Source organism: Centrocercus urophasianus, unplaced genomic scaffold (assembly GCF_019232065.1).
Source record: "Centrocercus urophasianus isolate 14NV4802_14NV808 unplaced genomic scaffold, USGS_Curo_1.0 seq_1, whole genome shotgun sequence".
In the NCBI taxonomy this organism is placed as follows: domain Eukaryota; kingdom Metazoa; phylum Chordata; class Aves; order Galliformes; family Phasianidae; genus Centrocercus; species Centrocercus urophasianus.
In genome coordinates this window covers 1508151-1530396 of record NW_024884141.1, presented here as the reverse complement: position 1 = coordinate 1530396, position 22246 = coordinate 1508151, and the positions used below count along the sequence as shown (strand labels likewise).

General features: G+C 42.6%; 1 protein-coding gene across 2 annotated transcripts; it reads left to right on the top strand.

Moving 5' to 3' along the window:
* Nucleotides 1–281: 281 nt before the first annotated feature.
* On the top strand, nucleotides 282–20252 carry PCF11 (PCF11 cleavage and polyadenylation factor subunit). Of its 2 annotated transcripts, none has more exons than XM_042827822.1 (16): nucleotides 282–531; nucleotides 5036–5161; nucleotides 7317–7505; nucleotides 7948–8139; nucleotides 8942–10050; nucleotides 10320–10509; nucleotides 10598–11240; nucleotides 11732–13182; nucleotides 14269–14356; nucleotides 15037–15159; nucleotides 15668–15770; nucleotides 16069–16252; nucleotides 16615–16770; nucleotides 17727–17819; nucleotides 18523–18558; nucleotides 19165–20252. In XM_042827822.1, the coding sequence occupies exons 1-16, from the start codon at nucleotides 343–345 to the stop codon at nucleotides 19372–19374; spliced, it is 5082 nt and encodes a 1693-aa protein (XP_042683756.1). In that variant the 5' UTR covers nucleotides 282–342; the 3' UTR covers nucleotides 19375–20252. The 2 variants fall into 2 exon arrangements, with proteins under 2 accessions (XP_042683756.1, XP_042682903.1); XM_042826969.1 differs by having other exon boundaries at nucleotides 15665–15770.
* The last annotated feature ends 1994 nt before the right edge of the window (nucleotides 20253–22246 follow it).

Sequence of the window (22246 nt, the reverse complement as noted above, 5' to 3'; positions counted from 1 at the left end):
GCCAATGGGGACGCGATGAGGGAACAAAAGGGGCATTCCAAGCCGCCTGCCCTTTTCCTCAGCCCAATTTCACATGACGCAACGGTTGGAGGAAGCGGTTCGCGAGCTGTAGCCGCCGCCGCCATTTTGTGAGCGTTGAGACTGAGCCGGCGGTGGTCGGAAGCGCAGCGGCGGTACGGACGGCAGCGCCACTCGCAGCGGAGCCGCAGCTCGGAGGATGCGGTAGAGGAGCCCAGCGGCAGCGGCGGGGGGGCGGCGTCGCTCGGCGGCGGCAGGGGAATCGCGGGGAGGGGGCCGTCGGTCGGTGGGTCGGGTCCTAGTGCGGGCCCCGGTCGGAGGAACATGTCGGCCCCGGAGAGCAGCGCTGGTAGCGGCGAGGCCCGGGAGGACGCATGCCGCGATTACCAGTCGTCGCTGGAGGACCTGACGTTCAACAGCAAGCCGCACATCAACATGCTGACCATCCTGGCCGAGGAGAACGTGCCCTTCGCCAAGGACATCGTCTCCCTGATCGAGGCGCAAATCGCCAAGGTTTTTATATTCCACCGCCTACTACTCCTACCTATACTGCTGGGGGGACCGGCCGGGGCCAGGAGAAAGGGCTGAGGGACGGAGGAGGCAGGGAGAGAAGGAGGGCCCGAGAATGAGGGGAAGCGGGGCCACAGAGGGAGGCAGCGGGCCTGAGGCTGGCGGCCGGGCGGGGGAGGGGAGCAGGGCTCGGGGCCTCGAGGCGAGGCGCTCCCGTGTCATAGGTGGCCGCGGGGGGAGCAGGAAGAGCCGGGGGGCGGGGGCAGCAGGCCGGGGGTCGCCCTTGGGAGCGAGCGGAGGACAGCGTGGCTCAGCAGGGAGCACGGCCCTACCCTTCCCACCGTCCCACACCCCCCTCCCCTTCCCCGGCCAGGCTGAGGGCCGCCCCTTCTCCGACCCGCACCCCGTAGGGAGCAGGGGACCCGAGGGCAGTCGGGTTGCGGGCCGGCCGGGGCAGAGCGGCTCGCGGTCCCGTGTGGGTAACAGATGCAACATGGCGGCCCGGCCGTGACTGGGCAGCGCCTCGCCCTTGGAGCTGGGTTTTCCCCTCGACGCTGGTGTCGAAACCGTTGCATTTAGCGATTTATTCCGTAGATAACGATTGTATAAGTGTCGTTAGCAAGAGCCTGAGCTTGTGGAGGTTTATTTTTTTTAATCTATACCCGGATAGTGCGAAGGAATGAAAAGGTTGAGTTTATAGCACGGAAATCGTATGCTTTAGAAAGGCTAAATATAATGAATTTTTAAGTATCGCTTCTAGTTTAAAAGATAAGGTTATTTTCCCCGTGAGATGTTAACTGGAGGAGTAAGGGCGTGGGGCTTGTCTTCCAGGAAAGTTTTCAGGTGAAAGGCGATCATCTGCTCTGAGTAGGGAAGTGTGCGTGTGCTGCTGGTGGGGTGATTCTGTGCTGTCTACTTAGAGAAAGCGACGTGGGCTTGGGGTAACCCGTTTGGCTTTCAGGTGGCTGTGCCCTAAGTGAAGCTAGTGCTGTGTATGTTCATGTGTCTTGGCTAGAGAGGTTTATTTGGTAAGGATGGGAAGAAGAAATTCTCCCCGGCTGTAGAAACTGCAGCAGCCTGTAGGATCCTGACATGGCGTCTGAAAGGCACGTGATATAAAAGGAAGGGAAAGAGGAGGCTCCCTCTGAACCCAACCCAGGCAGTTGCTGACATCAGTCAGCCACAGCACACGGATGGGTGCAGGGGGGGGTTACTGTACCTTTCTAACAGCAGCTTTCTGTAAGAAAAGGGTTATTCGTTCAATCCATCGTGTTCCTGCCAGTCACCCCTTCCCTGTTGTCTCCCTTGCTCCCTCTAATACCAGGCTCCCTCTAATATAGGCCTTTTTTTTCCTTTGGCTTTAAATCGCAGTTTATAATGGTGAGAATTGTACTGTCTAATGCTGGGGAGGGAAAGATCTTTTACATTATTTAATCTGTCTTTCTACCAATGCAGGATGGCTCTTTAGTGTTCCACAGACCTCTTCCAGTCTAGTTTTAAATGCTACCAGTGGCCAACTTTTGCCATTCCTTGGGGAGGTGACATCATAACCGAATAGATCTCACCATTATATCTCCTAAAGGGCAGTCGATGTGTATAATTTGTGATAAATATCAATGCTGTCAAATTTCTTCATTTCTGGGTGTTTTAGAGCCTGCCCTGAAGTGTGTGTTTTTTTTTTTTCTTTTTAAAGATGTCTTAAATCCTTGTATCAATGGTTAGTTTTGCCTTAGTTACTGTTTGTGACTGTGGTTTATTCAAGGCAAGTTCTTAGTTGTTTTTGGGAAAGTGCTCTCCTTTGCTAAGCCACTTTTAAAAAGTGTTGCCTGGAGACAGTTTGTTTAGTGTAAAAACTTGAGTGGTCTGCTTTACAATTTAATAAATGGCTCTGAAATGTGTGACTGGTATTATAAAATATGTAAATAAAAAGTGTGAAATATGTATTTGTCTTTTTATTTACCATTGTATAGTGCAGAATTTGTTTCTGAGACCCATTTTGTGTACAAAGTTGTTTTTTAAACAAAGTTTTTTTTTTGCAAGTTTGTGACTTGGGGTTTGATTATGATTCAATTTTTTTTTGAAGTTAAACTTTTTTTTTTTTTAGGAAACTAATAAAAAAAAGCCACACATTTCCAACAGTAGCTTTCATACGTTATTTGAAAGAAGAGTGGGAATTCTGTGGTGATGAGCTCAGCGTTAGCATTCTGTGTGTTCTGGTGGTATGCGGAGCCTCCTGCTGTTGGTTAGCGCTGTGTGGGGCTCTTTCTTGCTAGGGGTGCTGTATAGATCGCCTGAAAACAAGACGTTCAAATCTGGGATTCCCTTGTGTGGTTATTGGAACGTGGGCTAGATAATATAATAAACATTTCCAGAAATGACAACTTAACCCAACCGTTTTTAAGTCATGGTTCTTAGGTTGTGCCAGCTGAGTATTTGAAGGAGGGCACTCTGCTAAACTAACGCTGTCACATTTTGAAGTAGGCTTCCTTACTACATTGCATTGCTTTTCTGTGTGATTACTTCTAACTACTCCCAAGCACATGAAGCTGTTAAACTTGTTACAGTGCCTTTGCTGTTAAATGGATACTCTGGCATCTCCAACTCGAATCTTAGCTGTGTGTAGTGAGCTACTTCCATGCCTTGGTGAAATGGAAGAGTGTAGTGTGCTCTGCTAGTAGCTCTTGAGCATTTGTGCTGCTGAGGCAGCTCTTTGTTTCCCCGAAAGCTGACTTAGAAAGTCGGGAACTGTACACTGTCATTTTTTATATAAAAGAAAGCATTCACAACTTAGCGCAGTGTTTTTAACGTGCCATTGTGTGGGCTGCATTAAAGAACTAACCAATATTTCGTGGACATGTTAATATTAAGCAGCTGCACATCCATTTTTTTCTAAGCTGGAGAAATGCCCCTATTCTAACACTTGTATAGTAGCAGCTTTACAGCCCACTATTAGGTCATAAGTTCAGCTCTCAGATTAGGTAGTACAAATGGTGTAAACCATACTCTTAACGTGCTGCTTAGCTATGCACTTTTCTGTCTTTTCATGTACAAAATAAATCAGCTGCCTGCATTTTTTTACATATGCTCAGAGGCAGTGACACAGTCCCCTCCCCATTAACAAGAAAATGTCCTTTTCAGTGTTGAGTTTTGGTCATGGTTAATTAATATACACTTAAAAGTGAGGAAATACGGTTTACCCATATAAAAGTTTTGTTGACGCGGTGCCCTTCTGTGAATCACTTTAATAGGGAAGGATTTAAATCTAAAATTGTAAAGCAAGAGCACTTCCACACACTTATCTGGACAGTGGGGCTGTGAAGTAAGGTGTTGCTGATCATCATAGGAGCCTGTCCTGTTTAAAAAGAACAATGAAGTTACGTTTTATACTGAGTTACCGGATGGTGAATGGGACTTACAAGTATTCCGAGCGGATGCTCCTGTCTGAGGGGATGTTGGTCAGCGCGGAGCTTGTGGTGGTGTCTTTCACGTTGTCCTCCTCAGCTGTTTGCTCACTGATGCTTTCTGGAACTTTGCTGTGTCTTCTGCTGATGAAAGCCAGTGGTGGGCATTAAAAGCACCTTGATTTGGGCCGGTAGTGCTTTTCCTGCATTGGAAGTTGTAGCTGTCCACCATCCATGCTTCTCTTTCACAGACTTGCTGCAAGTTTTGGTGTGGATTTAAAACCAACAAAAAAGATCCCTCAAGCCTTCTATTTTAGCAAAGATGTATCCTGAGTGTGAAGACTCCAGGCTGTGAAAACTGTGGTTGTGATTCCTGAGCTTTCCCGTGTGTACCCAGTCAGCTTGGTGATTGGGTTTGGTCTGGATTTAGAACTTTGTCTGCACATCCATCTAAAACCTGACTGTTACCGCTGACAAGTGCCAACAGAGACTGGGATTCCTTGCTCCACTCCCTTGGATTACAGTGATATAGTTGTGACCTTTTCTGCGTGTAGTTTGTGAAAGGACTGTGATGTTCGACGTATAATCTACAACTGCTGGAGTTCTCTGACCTGGGCTGTTCGCAGGAAGTCTGATTTGTGTTCTGTGGAACGGAGAAAAGCAAGCATTCAGGAGGTCCAAGCGATAAACGCTTTTTTAAAAGTTCCTTGAAGTGCTAGCGATGGCTTCCTGCTAATTTCAAGTTATTTTCTCCAGTGGGTTTTGAAAGGCTGCACTCGGTACACTAGCAGTAATACTGTCTTGTGGGCTTCTTTTTTCTTTTTTTCCCTTTTTTTTCCACCCCAAAGCTTTGAGACAAACAGAGTAACCCAAGGTGTTCCTTTTCTCTGTGGTAGACCCACCGCATTATACTTTGAACTGAGTATTGATTTTCCAGATTTAAGTTTTTAAGTTTTTGTATAAACAATCCCAAGCAAACCCCTTGGTGTTTATAGTGGCAACAAAAAGAGAGGTCTGTATTTCTGGGATTGGTTATCCCTTTATTTAAATAGCTGAACGAATGTTTTTGTTGTACTAAACTTCTCAGTTTCTTCTTATTACTCCAGGCTCCTGCGTCAGAGAAGCTCCCTGTTATGTACCTTATGGATTCCATTGTCAAGAATGTTGGAAGAGAGTATCTTACTGCATTTACTAAAAACCTAGTTGCAACATTTATTTGTGTATTTGAAAAGGTATATACACTTTCAGAAAAGTTCTGTATTTAAGCAAAGTTGTTCCTGGTAAAATAAATACACGCTCTCAGCTTTGGGTTTTCTTGGGTGCTGAATGAGAAGAAGGAATTGTTTTTTATAAATGGCAATACTGTATCTATAACGTGGGAGGGCATTCCTGCTGTTGTCAAACCTGTGAGATAAGTTAGCCAAAAGGTGCAAAGTCCTGATGAACTTGTGTAGGCAAGGCTTCACTGAGTTTTTTGATTGCTGATTGCTTACCTGGACAGACTTTTTGTAATGTATGGAGCTGTTAATTACGAATCGCTGATTTATTTTTTAAGGTAGTGGTTAGTTTTTATGTCAGGAATATACTCAGAATCAGTTTCTTAGAGATTTTTCTGAGCTCTCTATAGTTAGATTTGTCTGATTCACTTAATTTTTGATGTGAGCACTTAAACTGTGACAAATACTGGCACCTGATATTCTTTAAGTGGTCTGTGATTAAAAAACGCATATGATGGGTGAGGGGGGGAGGTTGTGAGAGTATACTGTTGCTTCGTTGCATTAAAAATACGTGTTCTAATTTCATTCAGTGTTGAAAACTGCTGCCAAATATACTCACTTTTTTTCTAAGTCTTTAAACCCAGTGAAGTAATTGTGCTTATTCCTCAGTGAGAATGGCAAATCCAAGTCCAGCTTTTGAAAGACTGGGCTTGAATGGGTTTAAGTTGAATCTGAAACGGAGAGTTAACTTCTGTGGTTTCCTGTATGCCCTAAGAAAGTGGCACCACATCTGAATGAGATGAGTGGAGCTTTGCTGTATCTGTTACTACGTACCAGTGGGGATTTGTGATCCCAGAATGTTTTGTATCTGTTTTTCAGCTGTACAGTGGAAAAGGGATAGATTGTCATAATGAGCTCAGAAATATTGAACTTTTGTGTGTAGAGTAGATAGGTAGGCATTTGCTTATTTTTCCAATATTGGTTTGTGTTCTTTCACTGAGTTGCATTTAAACTAGCAGCTGAAGCTCTGGGTAATTCATCTGCTGAGTTTTGTAGTCTACTAAGCTAACTAGAACTATTAAATTTATATTATATATGTAAAGTGTCAGTCACTTTAGATAACTGATGATATTGCAAGATGAAATTTGCCCTGACGTTGTTAGACATTCTGTTTTATCAGTGAATGATCACTGAAGGTATCTTTAAACACTTAGCGAAGTCAGAAACTGGCTCAGTCATGGCAGCAGCTTTTGCAGTGAAAGTTGTGTAGAGGCACCCTCCCACCCCCCAATAGCTAAGTATGAATTATTTTTATTGAAGTTCCTCCCCTCTCTTTCAAAGAACTTCTGAACTTTCTGGACAGCATGTCTTGCTGTGACACCTAAAATAAAGCTGCAGCCAAAAAAAGGTCTTTACAGGGTCGATGTGTAATGACTGAGTTAGCACATTCGCAGTAGGGCAGCTGCGTGTGTTTTGTCAGCAGATGTTTCTCATGTATTTAAATGAACTACTTGAGTGAGTCTTGAACTGTCATAAAATGATCCAGTCTGATTGCAAAGAGAAAATGGGTGCTAGTGCTACTAATACACTTGATTTATGGCTCGTAAATGGGTCAGATTTTGCAATTGAACTACACTGTGCTTGAATTTGTTTTGACTCACACACATTTTGTTGCATTTGTTAGGGGGAAAGAAAAATTTCAGTGATTAAACAGCTAAACAAAACACTGCTTCTGTTCAGAAAGTTTGTTGTTCTCTGATTTGTTTGTTGTTGCTGCACGCCACTCAGCACAAACATTTGAATTACTGTATTGTTTCAGAGGCTTTTTCTTTGGATATTTTTGTTGCTGTATTTTTTGACAGAAATTGGCCAAGTAAATTGAGAATTTTGGTAATGGAAAAGCTGAAAGAAAGTTCTCAGAGAATGGTAATACACAATAAAGCCTTCAAATAGCCTTGAAATGACAGTTCTACATTAGAACTACTGTTACCCATTCTGTTGGTGTAGATGTATCAATCTGTGCCACTTAGGAGTTCTTTGTAGCCAGTTCATTGTGTTAAAATGATAAATTTGGTAAGAATATAAAGCGTATGAGATCTTAAGTTCTACAGAAAAGTTTAAGTTGTTTTATATTAACTTAACAAGCCATAGAATTGTTTTATTGTTTTAGGTGGATGAAAATACTAGGAAAAGTTTATTTAAATTACGCTCCACATGGGACGATATTTTCCCTTTGAAGAAACTTTATGCACTTGATGTCAGAGTCAACTCATTAGATCCTGCTTGGCCAATTAAACCTCTGCCCCCAAATGTGAATACTTCTAGCATCCATGTGAATCCTAAGTTTTTAAATAAATCGGTAAGTCTTTATACCTACTGTATGAACAGATGGCAGTAGTACTCATGTTGTTTTTGTTGTTTGTATGCTGCTTTGTGACAAATGTAGTATGATAAGAATAAAGCACCTGATCTCTGGAGACAGGTAAGATGAATTTGGGGATTTGAAATATTTAAGGGGCTTAGTTTTTGTTTTAAAACTGAATTCTGGATTTCTAAACATTGATTTATTTATATTAAGTGGCATACTTAGTTCTCTCATGGTGGCATAGTTAACCCTATGACAGCAGGCAAATTCTAGAGGAGCAGAATTTTTTCAGCATTTTGTTTGTATTTTGCATAAAAATTGCAGTTCATAACTTGTGCAAACTAAGTCCCAGTTTTGTATCATGCTAGCAGTTAAGGGAGATGGAGTTAGCTGGTTCTATTAAGATGCTGAATGTAACCTTGTGTTTTATTTTTAGCCAGAGGAATCTACTGCATCTACCTCTGCTGTCACTTCTGGTGCCTCTACTCCTCCAGCTGTTCCTGAAATACAAAAGAATTTGACACAGGAGCAACTGATAAGGCAGCAATTGCTTGCGAAGCAAAAACAGTTGTTAGAACTTCAGCAAAAAAAGTTAGAGCTGGAGTTGGAACAGACTAAAGCACAGTTGGTGAGTAGAATAGTTGGTGAATGGTCCTTGGTTTGGTCTCACTTTGTTTGATACTGCCCTAGCTGCTATACTGGTAACTGCGGTTAAGTTTAGACAGGAGTAGCTGTTTTAGGACTAGAGCAGGGCAAGTAGACCTGGTGCTCTAGACCAGTAATTGTTAGGTAAAAATCTTAAGAATTACATCCAGAACAGCTTAAGAAACGTTTGTGGTCTGTCGTACTGCTCTGAAAGATCCTGTCTGCCTGTGGTACATCTTTTCATGGCTCTTAATAAAAGAGGCTTTTTCGAATGTGTTTGCTCTTAGAAAATGGAGTATTTCCATAGAGAACGGGGAATCCTGATTGTAAGAGATGTCAAGGCGCAGTTTCTGTCCTCAGTGGGTCAAGTTGGTTTGATGTCAGTGGTGGCAGTTAAGATGTTTTGTTTTTATATTCATCTTGTGTTGGATGTTTGTGATACTAAAGTGAAACATCTTAAAATACCAGAAATAAAAATAAATCAATATAGTTTAGTCATTTAGTTTTCTTGGAAACGTGGAAGGTATAGAAAAACTAAAGCTGTAATGAGGTGTGCTTATGTTGCATTTTTTGCAGCACTGACTTGAACTTCATCTTCTGTGATGGTACTGTGTTATCTTAATACCGGTGGTTAGGAATTAATGGGTCATTTTCAGTTATATGGCTGAATCTCATAACTATTTCAAAACATTTCTATTTACTGCTTTGTTTTCAGAACAGAACACAAGCATCTCTGTGTTGTATCGTGCAGATTAATGCTGTTTTTTCTTTTCACCTTATTTCAGGCTGTTTCTCTTAGCGTTCAGCAAGGATCGTCTTCTATACCTTCAGTTCCAACACCTTCCAAGCCACATGTGTCCCAGACACCTCACATGGCAGTTAAAATGCCTACTCAGGCTTCATTGCAATCTGAAAAGATCAAACCATCCCCAAGTCCTCCACTTCACGATGTCAAAATAGTAAATAGAGATCCTCGACTTAATAGAATGTCTCAACATTCTTCTCATGCTAAAGATCAGTCTCATAGGAAAGAATTTCCACCAAACACAACCGGTCAGTCTGATGCCAAGGCGAGCAAAACATCTCAGTCCGAAAAACAGAGCTCAACAAAACCAGAGAAATCGAAAGCAGGTGAAAAAACACAAAAGAAAGAAGCTGATCAGGTGGAAACAAAGTCTAAGTCTCCATCTCCTTTGAAAAACAAGCTTCCCAATACTAAAGATACTAAAGCCCAAGAATCTGAAAGCACAAAAGTATCTGAAATGAGTAAGCGGGACCCAAGACTGAAAAAACATCTTCAAGAAAAGCCAGAGAGCAAAGGGGATGAAGTGAAGGAAAAGAGGAGAAATGCAGAGAAAAAAGAAAAAGACGAACATAAAACAGGTGAACATAGACCAGTAGGCAGCAGAAATAAAACTGTTAATGGTGTTGTTCAGAAACAAGATGTGCCTACCGAAGAATCAGAAAAACAGGGTGGAAAACAAGGGAGATCCAGTAATAGAAAACGGTCACGATCCCGCTCTCCTAAGTCACGGTCACCATCTACACATTCTCCAAAACGAAGAGAGAGGAGATCGCCCAAAAGAAGACTCAGGAGTTTATCTCCCACTTCTTCAACTCCTAAAATTGGAAAGATCCGTCAGATAGGTCCTAAGCAGTCTCATGCAGAAGAAGCCTCACAAGGGGCAAGAGACGAAAGGAATTCTAATAAGCGAAATGTTAAACAAGAGGTGCGAGATCCAAGGAGAGTGAAAAAAAGCCAAGAAGACAGGCCCCAAGAAATAGCAAGCCAGCATTCTACAAAAGCTTCTCCTGATCCAAAGGAGAATGCAGAGAATTGGCAGGGATCCAAAGCAGGCAAGAGGTGGAAATCCGGTTGGGAGGAGAATAAAAAGTAAGTTACCATATTTTAAACAGGTTCTCTCTGAAGTAAGTGGAAATTCTGCTCTTGGCTAAAGTACAGTCAGGTTTGGGAGGAAATATTCAGGCTGTCTGTATTGACAGAAGTTCTTGATCACAATTCGTAACTTGCTTGTGGTAAAAAATGGCAAATATGCACACTTTCTAAATTGATAGTGATGTTTTACCGTTACAATTATGATAGAGATGTAATATATCCTGAATAAAGAACTAACTTAGTTTTAAATGTGTTCCTATTCTCAGCTCACAGCAGACTGAAGAACACCAAGCTGTTGGTAAATCTCCTCACCAAAGACACCGAGAGAACTGGCCTGCTGCTAAGGGAATTCTATCACCCCGAGCACCAAAACAGCAGCACCGGTTAAGTGTGGATGCCAATTTACAAATTCCCAAAGAACTGACGTCTGCAAGCAAGAGAGAATTACTTAAAAAGGTAATAATGGTTGATCCTCTTTGTAGAGGTGTTTTGAATAGAGTTGTGCTTTGCTTTTCTGCTTAGAAATCCAAACTTTATGTTGCAGGCCAATGACCGCTTAGCATCTGGTGAAATAACACAAGATGAGTTCCTCGTGGTAGCTCATCAGATTCGACAGCTGTTCCAGTACCAGGAAGGAAAGCACAGATGTAATGTGTGGGACAGCCCCACAGAGGAGAAAGGCTCTCTGAAAAGGAAGCCTCTTCTATCTGACGCGGAGTTAACGTACTATGAGCATAAAGCTAAACTGAAAAGGACACAAGTTCAGCATTCGCTGTCAAGACTTGATCTCTTGGATCCTGATGATATTTTGGACTATCACGTGCCCGATGCTTTGCTTTCTGGAGTGGACTGTGAGCAAGCGAAAGCAAAGCGCGGAGTACAGTTTGAGAGAAAAGAACCTTTTGGAGAAAGGTCAAGACGGCACTCTCCTGTAAGTGGCACGAGCAGACCCTTTGCTGAAAGCCTTTCGCCGCTGGAGGGTCGACGAAGGCTTGAGGAACAAAGTGCTGCTAAAGGAGGCAGGGGTTCGAAAAACTTTGATCCTTATGACAACTGGGGAGAATCAGATGAATTCAGAGATGCTCTCAGACAGCAGGGAAAAGGTGCAGCGGAGTTCCAGAAGATAGATGGTGATGCTGTCTGTAGGTTTGATAACCGCGAAGAAAGACCGCTGCTTGGGAAATCTGGTATGTTTTTTTGCCTTATTTTACAGATGTTAAATAATTTGCAATCTTCTGCCGAGTGGTTATCATGGGGTTGTAGGAGATGCATAGTCCAACCCTCTGTGCTAAAGCGAGTACCTTAGAGTAGGGAAGTATCTGGGCAGATTATGATTATCCCCAGGGAAGGAGAACCTTTCTGGGCAGCTTTCAGTTCCAGTGCTCTTTAACCCTCAAAGTAAAGTATTTTTTTTCCTCATTTTTCTATGGAACTGTCTGTGTTCCACTTTGTTCCTGTTGTGCCTTATTCTGTCACTGGGCACTGCTGAAAAAGAGCCTGACCCCATCTGTTATCCCCTTGACCTGCTGGCCATGCTCTTCTTCATGCACCCTAGGTTTGTCATTGGTTTTGTTGGCCACAAGGGCCTGCTGTTGATACATGGTCAGCCTTTTGTCCACCAGGACACCGAGGTCCTTCTCTGCACAGCGCCTTATCTTCCTTTATTTTCTTTTTTCAGGTGTTCGAGATGAACCAAGATCACCATTCAATGAACGTTTCAAAAGAGCTAGATACGAAGACCCAGATAAAGAACCATTTCCAGACAGTCCAGGGTCAAGATTTGGAGGCATAGAAGCAAAGCCGAGAATAAGTGCACTGATGGAAGACAGACCTTTATTTGATGGCTCATCTAGACCATCTGCTGCAAGAGTTGGAGCAGACGGACAAGGAAGCCCTTTTATTGATAGTCCTACTGCTGGTTCAAGTTCTAGAATTGATGGGCCACCTGGACAGGCTGCTCTGAGATTTGAGGGGCCTTTAGTGGGCGCAGGTGCTTCTCAGTTTGATGGACCCCTGGCAGGAGCAGGGGGAGCTGGAGCCCTAAGATTTGATGGGCCACCAGGGCAGCTGGCGGGGGCTCTCAGGTTTGAAGGACCACAGGGACAGGTTGGTGGGGGAGGTCCTCTGAGGTTCGAGGGACCTCTTGGGCAAATAGGTGGGCCGTTGCGGTTTGAAGGGCCTGGAGGCCAGCCTGTGGGTGGTCCTAGATTTGAAGGACCTGGAGTTGGTCTCAGGTTTGAGGGACCCCGTGGTCAACCTTCAGGTGGTCTCAGGTTTGAGGGACCTCATGGTCAACCTCTGGGGCCTCGCGGTCAGCCAGGGGGTGGCCTCAGATTTGAGGGACCGCACGGCCAGCCCTTAGGGCCTCACGGTCAACCAGGAAGTGGTCTCAGGTTTGAAGGTCCACATTTACAGCCATTGGGGCCCCATGGTCAACCTGGCAGCGGTCTCAGATTTGAGGGGCCACATGGACAGCCTATGGGGCCACACGGACCATCAGGAGGTGGGCTCAGATTTGAGGGGCCACACGGGCCTCCAGGTGTAGGGCCCAGATTGATAGATGGACCAGTGCACCAGGGAGTTGGTGGACTTAGATTTGATGGTCCTCTGGGACGGACCGGTCCAAGATTTGATGGCTGCCATGCTGGGTTTGATGGACAACCTGGACAGCTGTCTCTTTTGCAAAGATTTGATGGAATTCATGGACAGCCTGGCCCAAGATTTGAAAGGGCTCCTGGCCAGCCCGCACAACCACGATTTGATGCAGCCATACCTCAGAGATTTGATGGTCCTCACCAGCCAGCCTCAAGATTTGATCTGCCCCTTGGCCTTCATGGTGCACGTTTTGAAAATATGGCCAGCCATCCTGCCTCACGATTAGAGATGTCGCCATATGGACAAAGCGGGCCTTTTGTTGACCATCCCGGACAGGGCTACAGTGGACCAGCTCATGGGATGCAGTTCCAAAGGCCTGAAATATTTGACAGTTCACTAGGACCAAATTTCAGTGGGCCAGCTGGCCCAGGAGCACAGAATTTTTCATTGAGAGCATCTGGACATTATTTTGATGACAAACTTCAGGGTCCTCAATACGGGAACTTCAATAGCATGTCAATGGGAGGTCATCAGGTAAGAACTGATTCTAGTAAATAATTTACTTGCAGAAGTGTTTTTGTGTAGACAATTAGCAGTTCTTTCTCTAAAAACATTGATGTTTTTTTTTTTGCAGACTAAAATATCCTTAAGTAGTATGTAGATGATTCAAGGAAAGGGGCACACATTGCTATTTTTTAAGAGTCTTTGTCTTTAGAAATTAAAAAACAGTTCTTTGCAACCATTTTGTAGCTGAAAATATAGCACTGAGATTAGTGTCTTGAATTTGAAAATGAATTAGGGTATTGGAAGACACTGATGTTTTCACTTATGCAAAGCAAGTTCTCTGCAAATCATGGCAGATTATTGAAGTGAATATACATAATCACTTTTTTTCTGGAAGGTTTAGAATTAAAATGGACCAAAATAATTGTTATCTTTTTGAAGACATCCATAACTTGGGGGCAGCTGAGAAAGATGCCTGCAGGCTTCTAAGCTATAGCTTCTGAAGAATAATCATGGCACCAGCAGGCTTCATGGTTTCAATTGTCCTTGCTGTTGCTTGTTGGAAGTGCTCTCTTCTGAAGGGAAAAATAATCGTACATCAGTGAAAATGATGTCCATTCTCCCAGTTCTCCCTGTGGGGGTTGTATTACAAGCATGCTGTAAAAACTGTTTCTCTATCTGAAGATTCCTGCTGCAGCTGGTTTGCTGAAAATCAGTCTTTCAGGATGAGTTCCATATCATGGGTACTGTCTCAGTTATTAGATAAAACCTCATTGTGACACCTTGGTTTGGTGAATGCTTTTTTTATTAGCTCCTTTTTGGTGAAAAGGATCAGTTTGAGCTACTGTGTGTGGAAAATGTGCTTGAAGGATGGGCGAGTAGAAGAAAAGTTGGTTTGGCTGTTAGGCAAAATGAGTCTGCTTTCTGGTATTTTTGTGATGGGGAATGAAAATGATGCCAAGGTGTGGTAACTGATGGATCCTTCGCTATGGAATGAGAAAGTAAAGTAATAGAAGCATTTAAATGTATATGGAGCTGAGAAATTTATAGAGGTTAATGATAGAATAATTAAAAACAAATTGCCTGCCAAGAATATTGAAAGGCTTAATTTTACAGGTTTCGCACATGTCTGCTCAGCCAGGACCTTATGGCCAAGGTCAACAGTATTTACCAAATCCTGGAAGCTTTGTTCAGAACCCTGCAGGTACTGTAATAGTAATGGTATAGAAATAGTGATTTCCTTCCGTGTCCTTTGGACTGTTCTCTGTTCATGACCACAAAAACGAGCGCTGTACTGAGGTGATGCGGTGGGTCCATGTGCACTAAGGGCAGCCTTCAGTGAGATGGCAGTAGGTGTGGCTTTGGGAGTACTGTCATCTCAAGCAGTGAGAGCTTTCATTAACCACATGGTTTTGGTATGTAGTTACATTTCAAAACAAAACAAAAAAAGCCACCCAAAACCACAATTTTTGGTTTGCTTTTTGGATGGCAGAAGGGCGCCTCAATTGGCCAGGCCGAATTAACATTCTCAATGTATTAATTATTAGTCATAAAAGTCTTTTATCAAGTCGTAAACAATGTAAGTAGATGGATTCTCATGAGATCTTTAAGCACAAAACAAGAAAATGCAGTGTTTTTCATGGAAATCTCAGCACAGGACAGATGGCATTCCAAAATACTTACATTATGAAGGAAGTTGTAGGGGAGGAAATGAGGCAAAAGCTAGGTATGAGGCAAACTGAAATGGATAAATAGACTGAAATTAAAAATGGAAGTAAGGGATGGAAGGAGAAGAGTGTTGTGAAATATGCTGATAGAGGTGTTTTTTTTATGCTAGCCTTTGGTGTCTTTGAGTGTTGTGACATTTTTTGTCCCCTCTCCTAGGAGGAGCCCTTCCACATGCATATCCTGATAACCACCTTGGTCAGCTTGATGTCAATGAATTGTTTGCTAAACTGTTGTCAACAGGAATCCTCAAACTGTCAAAAACAGATTCCACTTCAGCACGTATGTAGATTTCATTACATTCTAACTCCAGTTTATGCATAGCTGAAGTGTAAAGTGAAGTGTGAGAACTTTGTGAACTCTTGTATTCTTTTTGCTTGAATGGATCTTTATGGGAAGCCATTCTGTGCATGTGAGAAAGTGAATTATTAACTTTCTAAATATATGTTTAAGCTACTTAGAGCCTGCAGTTTTGTTTTTGGCACTCTGCCTCAGTAACTTGTTCTGGATTTTAACCAAATTGTTGTCAGTTTCTGAAATACTTGTGTCTCTTTGAATACTGAATTTTGGTGCCAGAGGCTTAGATAAAACAGCGCTATCTCAAATTGCCATTCTGAGTAGCACAGTGTCTTTGTATGCGTTTCAAACTATGAGACTGACTCAACTCTTACGCACGTTCAGCTTAGCGTATTCAGATTATTAACATTTGAATAAATATAATGTTCGGGAGCACCTTGTTTTGTTCTGAAAATGAATTGAAGTTTTGATGAACTTCTTTGTTTTAAAGAAGCGAATGAAACATCGGCACAGCCAGCTGCTGAAGAGGAGGATGATGACCAGGGTGATCACGATGTCCCAGACCTCACAAACTTTAAAGTTGAAGAACTCAGACAGTGCGTATTGTAGCATGAGCTTACACTGCACTGGGAATAATGGCATGGTGGTATCTAGATAGTTAATCCGAGATGGTTGAGAAGGTGTGATATAACAATGCTAGCGTGTTCCTTGTGACTAGTTAATGGCTATTTGAATGCTTTTAATTTACTTTCTTGAATGCTTTCAGTTGACTGTGTCATATGCTTTAACCTTATAGGAGAAAATGCTTTTCTTCTACTCCTGAGGTCGCTTGAAACAACTTAAAGAGAAACTTCCATTTCTTCCCAAAGTGTTAACTTCTTTTTGTTTTTCTAGGCGTTACGACAGTGTTATAAATCGACTTTACACTGGAATTCAGTGCTACTCGTGTGGAATGAGATTTACTACTTCACAGACAGACGTTTATGCAGACCATTTAGATTGGCATTATCGTCAGAACCGTTCGGAAAAAGACGTTAGCAGAAAAATTACACACAGGAGGTGGTACTACAGTGTAACGGTGAGTAATGCAAGGTGTGTGCCTTGCTAATGGAGGGCTGGGTTTGGTGTTTTGCGTTGTCATTGGAGTTTGGTGATCAGTGATGTCTGATATTTCAAGTAGTTTTTATACATACCTGCCAAATCAAAACACAGTTAGATGGTGAATAATAAGCAGCTTGGAGTTATCCGTACTGCTTTGGTTGGACTGAGAATGGAATGAAAGTTGAAGGATAAAGGCCTTTCACAGGACTGTTTCAGTTTTAGTGAACTAAGATCAATTACATTTGTTACTTCTGGGATTTCATTTTTCTTTTTCTTTCAAATGTATTTTATTAACCATTTCTGGCTATTTGTGATTGTGAATGAATTCCTTGTCCTTAGGATTGGATTGAGTTTGAAGAAATAGCCGACTTAGAGGAGCGTGCAAAAAGCCAATTCTTTGAAAAAGCTCATGAAGAAGTTGTATTAAAGACACAGGAAGCTGCAAAAGAAAAGGAGTTTCAGAGTGTGCCTGCTGGACCAGCTGGAGCAGTTGAGGTGAGTTTCAGCTTGCCTGCCATAACCCATGTGGTCTATAAGTAGACTGAAGTCTTGTTTTTGTGCAGTACTTCCTAGGTTTTGCATTTACGTGTATGTAACGTTTGTTTCCTTGTGGCAGTAGCAGTATAACTAACCAGCAGTTGAACAACTTCTATGCTTGTTGGCATTCCGTGGTTGAAAGGGAGAAGCGTGTTGGTTTGAGTGTTTCCATAGGAAGCATAAGTAAAAGAAGCTTGTTGGATTTCTAAGTAGGAAATGGTTGCTTGGGATTCAGTAGATGATAAATGATGTGTTACCTTTATACACACACACAAAGATTGTTCTTTACAAGATGGGCATTCGGAAGAGCTGTCATAATCTTCTGACTTGAAAATAACCAGCAGATCTGTGTTTTGGTAGACCAGTGGATATAGCAGTTAAATACAAACTGCTTATATGTTTGTTCTTATATGCTAAGCCTACAAGAAACTAGGTAACAAAGGCATCAGGGATTTTGTTTCAGTCTTAAAAAATTACCTTTTGTGCCTTGTTCTCAGAGGTGACTTCATTTTGCAGAGAAGTGTTAAGGGTTTTAATACTTCTTGCACAGTTCTCACTCTGTCTCAAAGTTGAGTTTTGGAAGATGCCATGAACTAAATCCCCACACCAGATTGGCTTAACTTGACAGTAAAACAGCATTAGATTGTTACAGAGTGTCTTGCAGAGACTTCCTCGTTGAGGGAGCAAAGTTTAACTTTTTCAAGTGATAAATATTGTTGCTCATTCTACCAACTGTACTCAAATAATTTCTGTTAACATTTTCTTATTTTTGAAGTGTGGAGGTAAAATGTAGTAGTCTTAATATTATCTTAATGTATGTATACATGCAACTGTTACCAGCCAAGTTCCTGAAGTTGGTGTTCAGTAATAGTTTTAATAACACCATGTATCATGTCACTTCAATAACTTCTCAGAGGTGTGAAATCTGCCGGGAGCAATTTGAGCAGTACTGGGATGAGGAGGAGGAAGAGTGGCATCTCAAGAATGCTATCAGAATGCATGAGAAGGTAATGCAATTTTTTTATACATGGTACTCATTTATATTGAAAAGCAAAACAAAAACATAACAGAAGAATTATAGAAAGAAATAGGTCACAGTGACCTGTCTTTTCTGAAGGACTCCTCTTTTAGTTTTCCTGCTTCTAAGTGCATAAATATCTCAACCTTTGGATGTGCTTGAAGTCCTGGTATCATTAGTACAGACTCACTGGGCTTCCCTCATACTGTGTTGCTAAAAGATAAACAAAGGTGATCTTCTCTACTTAGCATTGTTGAGTCTGCCTGGATTACTGGATCCACTTCTGGGTCACTCATTACAAGAGAGACCGTGCTGGAAAGAGCCCAGTGCTGGAGCCTGTCCCTCTTTGGAGGTCTTCAAAAGCCAAAGCATGTGGTCCTTGGCAACTTGGCTCCAGATGTCCCTTCCACCCATTCTGTGATTCTGTGAATGTTCCTGTGAGTGTGGGTGTTGGTTGTGGTCCAATTATTTCTGTACTTAGCTAGCTATACAGAAATAATTCCCTGTGCTTACAGGATTTTTGTGTGATGCTTTTCCTAAATAAGCATATACCAGATACTTTCCCAGTCGCATTTGACACCATACTTAATTTACACATCATTGTCCTGGAGGAATGGTGTGATCTGTTTGTGTCTGACCAGTGCTTTTACTGTATTTGTAATGTATTTAAATGGGTAACAATTATTTTCCAGATTTACCATCCATCCTGTTACGAAGATTACCAAAACGTAAGAAAACCCTTACTTTCATATTTTTTAATGATTTTGCTTTCAGTTTGTTTGCTTGATCACTGTCTTTATATAGAGCAGGTCTTCAGAATCAGTTCCTCATGCATGTGCCTAGGGAAAGAATCAGAGGCCTTGGGAATGGCAAGTTTATAATGCATAATTAGAGTTAGTTATGATGTATCCATGACAGCTTTTGTATCACATAAGTGAAACTAAATTGAAGCCATTATGAATGTATTGTTGAGTAACATGTGTAATCGTAGGAATTTTAAGAAATTGAGAAAATGAATGTTAGTATCTGTTAACTTTGTTAAGACTTAGGAGCTAACAGTTCCTTTTGGGGGGATAGTTGGGAATATTTAACAGTAACATATTAAGCATTTCATCACTGCGAGGATACTGTTTGAGAGTAATTACAAAAAGTAAATGCTATTATATAGCAAGTTTTGTTATTAGATAAAGTAGAAAGTAATATATAAAGTAAAGTTTGGAATTTGAGTGATCTACTGCCCGTGTGTTTGCATTTTGGAAGAGACAGAGAGGGAGAGAAGGTAAAAATGGTTGTTTGAACAATGTGTTAATGCTGTATGAATGTTTGTTTTATAGACATCATCATTTGATTGCACACCCTCTCCCAGCAAGACCCCTGTAGAAAATCCCCTAAATATTATGTTGAACATTGTTAAACAGGAAACAGATGAGTCCTGTGACTCACCTCAAGTGAAAGAAGAACCTGATGACACCCCTGCTGCCTGTGCAGAAGAGAGCACACCTGCCTCTATAGATGTTAAAACAGAACCAGATGAGTCTGTTTAGATTGAGGTTTGATTTTTTTTACAGAAGAGCTCCTGTGTTAATTCTGGAAAGCAGATACTTTTTATAGGAAATAAAAATGTTCAATTGAGGCAGGGCCTCAGCTACTGTTTCGTTAATAAATAAATAAATAAATACATTTTTGTATTTAAATTTCTTATTGCCTGCACTGTTTCAGGTGTCATTGTGTGAAAATTCTGTACATGCGTGAAAATTTAATGGAATGAAATTGTATATGTAAAAATGTACAATTTTCACTTGTGGAAATGTAAATTATAAATAAAACATATTTTTGCTATACATGGAGTGTAATGTTTATGCACACCATCAAATGAAGACAGTGTTTCTGTACTTTTTTCAGTTTAAATGGAATTAAAAAGACCTCAGTTTTAAACCTCTTACTGAATAAGATTCAGAAAAGCAAAAGCAAGCAACTTCCTTCAGTTATCTCTTAAGTGGGTGATCAAGGGAAGCAGTGCTGGAACTTCTCAAGACGAAAGCCTAGGTTTCTTCTTAAATTTACTTGAACAAACTTACATATCCAGATATAAAAAAAAAAAGTAACCAAAAGACCATTCTGGGTAGAATGACAGAATATAACAAAGCAACCAGAGTGCTTGATTGTGAACACAAGTGCCAACAGACAATTAACAAACCAGGATGCCTGGTAGTTGAGACATTTTAATGATTTTTTTTTTTTCCTTTAGTCACACATAAGAGTTTAATACAGCTGAACAAACTTTTCTTTACAGGGGGGAATGAATCTAAGAATGCTCATTTGAATTTTTTTTTTTTTTGTTGCTTATGACTGGATTTAGGTGATAAACCAGCTATCCTGAGATGTTAATATTTCTTAAATGTAATAAATAAAATGAAGCATATATTCGTGTCGATCTCTTTCTTTCAGTAATGGGTTTGTGTGTTTGGGCATGTTTGTGGGATGGGCAGCAAGCTGTCATACAGCGTTTGTCTTGGGATAAGCATGCAGTTTGCCTGATGTGGGGTGGAATTCTTCTGAAAGTCAGAGGAAATATCACTGTCCTAGGATGTGGCTCTTTGCAATGTCGGGTACTTGGAAAATCCAAATTCACCCCAGTGTATGCTCTAGCAGCTGTGAACCTGATCGGCTGTTGCTTGCAGTGTTTCCCGTCTTCACAACCAGACTGCAAGCAATAACCCTTGTGTAGCATCTTCCTGTAAGTTGCAACAAGAAGTTGCATATTAGAAAAAATCCATTCAATATGCAGAGTGATTTCTTTTGTCCCCATCGAAGGAAGTCAGTTTCCTTGGAGGCCGTGGGGTGCTTAGGCAAGGGGCTGAAGAACCGAGGCAGTGTCACAAAAACACCTGAGAACGCCTCGGGTTAAACGCACAGCTGTGACTCGAGCCAGAGCATCCCACAGCGCGGGCAGGCGAAGTGCTTGGCAAATACCTGCGTGGGTTGAAAACAGGCAGCGATTTGCTGTTTTTTCCTGGGAAAGGGCCTCAAGAAACCGCCCCAGCGCTGCCCAGCAGCAGCCGCCCCGCGGGCAGGGCCCGTCCTGCCTGGACGCCACGGCCGCCATGGCCGCCACTCCCGCCAAGCGCCGCCCGCCATTTTCCTCCCGCGAGGACAGCGGACGCCGCGCCCATAGCAACGCCGCTGCGACGTGGGGGAAGGAGTGAAAGAAGAGAAGAGCGCGGCGCCAGCCCTATTTCGGCCGGTGAGACCGCTCCGCCCGCGGCCTTCTCCCCGGTCCTTCCCTGAGGGCCGTGCCGTGCCGCCCCGCGCTCGGGAGCGGTGCTCCCAGCGGTGCCGTTCCCGCCTCGGCCGTGAGCGGGGCGCCCCACGGGGCGGCTGTGCCCGCGGTGTTTGGCCCTCCTCAGTTGTTTTGTCCGTCTGTTAACATGTCTGTTTGTTATTGGGCCCACCTAAAATACCCCAAGCTAATTGATATTTGCCAAACACGCGGGGAAAGGTGGCATAACTGCCATGGACACTGCTGGGATGGGGTTATAACCCCACACAGAACTCAGCACCTCAGTCTTTGCCCACCATGTGGCTTTGTGCCTCATCCCCTTCAACTGCTGCCAAGAAGCATCGCATTGTTGTGTGTTATGGAGATAAGAAAAGCCTAACGTTGTGCCTTTCCCTCAGGCTGAGTGATTTCTTGGGTGAAGTCTGGTCAAGTACTGTTGTAATGCTTACCCACTTACCTACTTCTTTCTACGGGGCAATTTTTTTCCCTAGGAAACAAGCATTTGATAACAAATTGCACTGAAGTTATGGAAAATGTCATTCTCTCTCAAAACCAGTGTGTTTTGTACAGGGTTCGTGTTAACAGCTGTTCATTAAACTTCACTCCCAGCCATGCTTGTGGTGCCTGAGCCATGGGGCTGCAGCTTGGCACCCATCTGCACATAGGCATAGGTCATTGCCCCTTCCACAGGAAGAAAGAGGGCAAGATTCTTCTGGATTAAAAAATAATACGTATTACCTTGAACCCATAGCAGTGAAATGTGGTGTTAAGTGCATTAGTGCTTTGGCAAGCAGTGTAGTTAGCTTCATCTGTCTCTGAGGTAAGTCTGCATCATTGTGCTGAAGTCTGTAACCCTCACCTGGCATCATGAGAATTTGCTTCCTTGTGGGAAAATCAGTGAAACTCTCTGTTTAAAAAACACAACACCAAAATGCTGCATGTACTTAAGTTTTATTTAAAAACATGAACTGGATGAGCCCCAGAGGTCCCTTCCAACCTGAGCTATTCTGAGTTGCTGCTAGTGTTGGTTCATGCAGCATTTTGCTGCCGTTGTGCAGGGCAGTGGTACAGCCTGGCTCAGGGTAGGGGGGGCAAGTGGGAGTGGAGTAACGATGCACCAGGGGTGCATTACAGCA

Bases quoted from the DNA above. Each gene is read 5' to 3' on its own strand.
- PCF11 (XM_042826969.1), top strand. From the start codon at position 343: ATGTCGGCCCCGGAGAGCAGCGCTGGTAGCGGCGAGGCCCGGGAGGAC. The intron at 10,051-10,319 runs GTAAGTTACCAT...TCCTATTCTCAG, and splicing joins GGTTGGGAGGAGAATAAAAA to CTCACAGCAGACTGAAGAAC. The intron at 16,771-17,726 runs GTGAGTTTCAGC...ATAACTTCTCAG, and splicing joins GACCAGCTGGAGCAGTTGAG to AGGTGTGAAATCTGCCGGGA.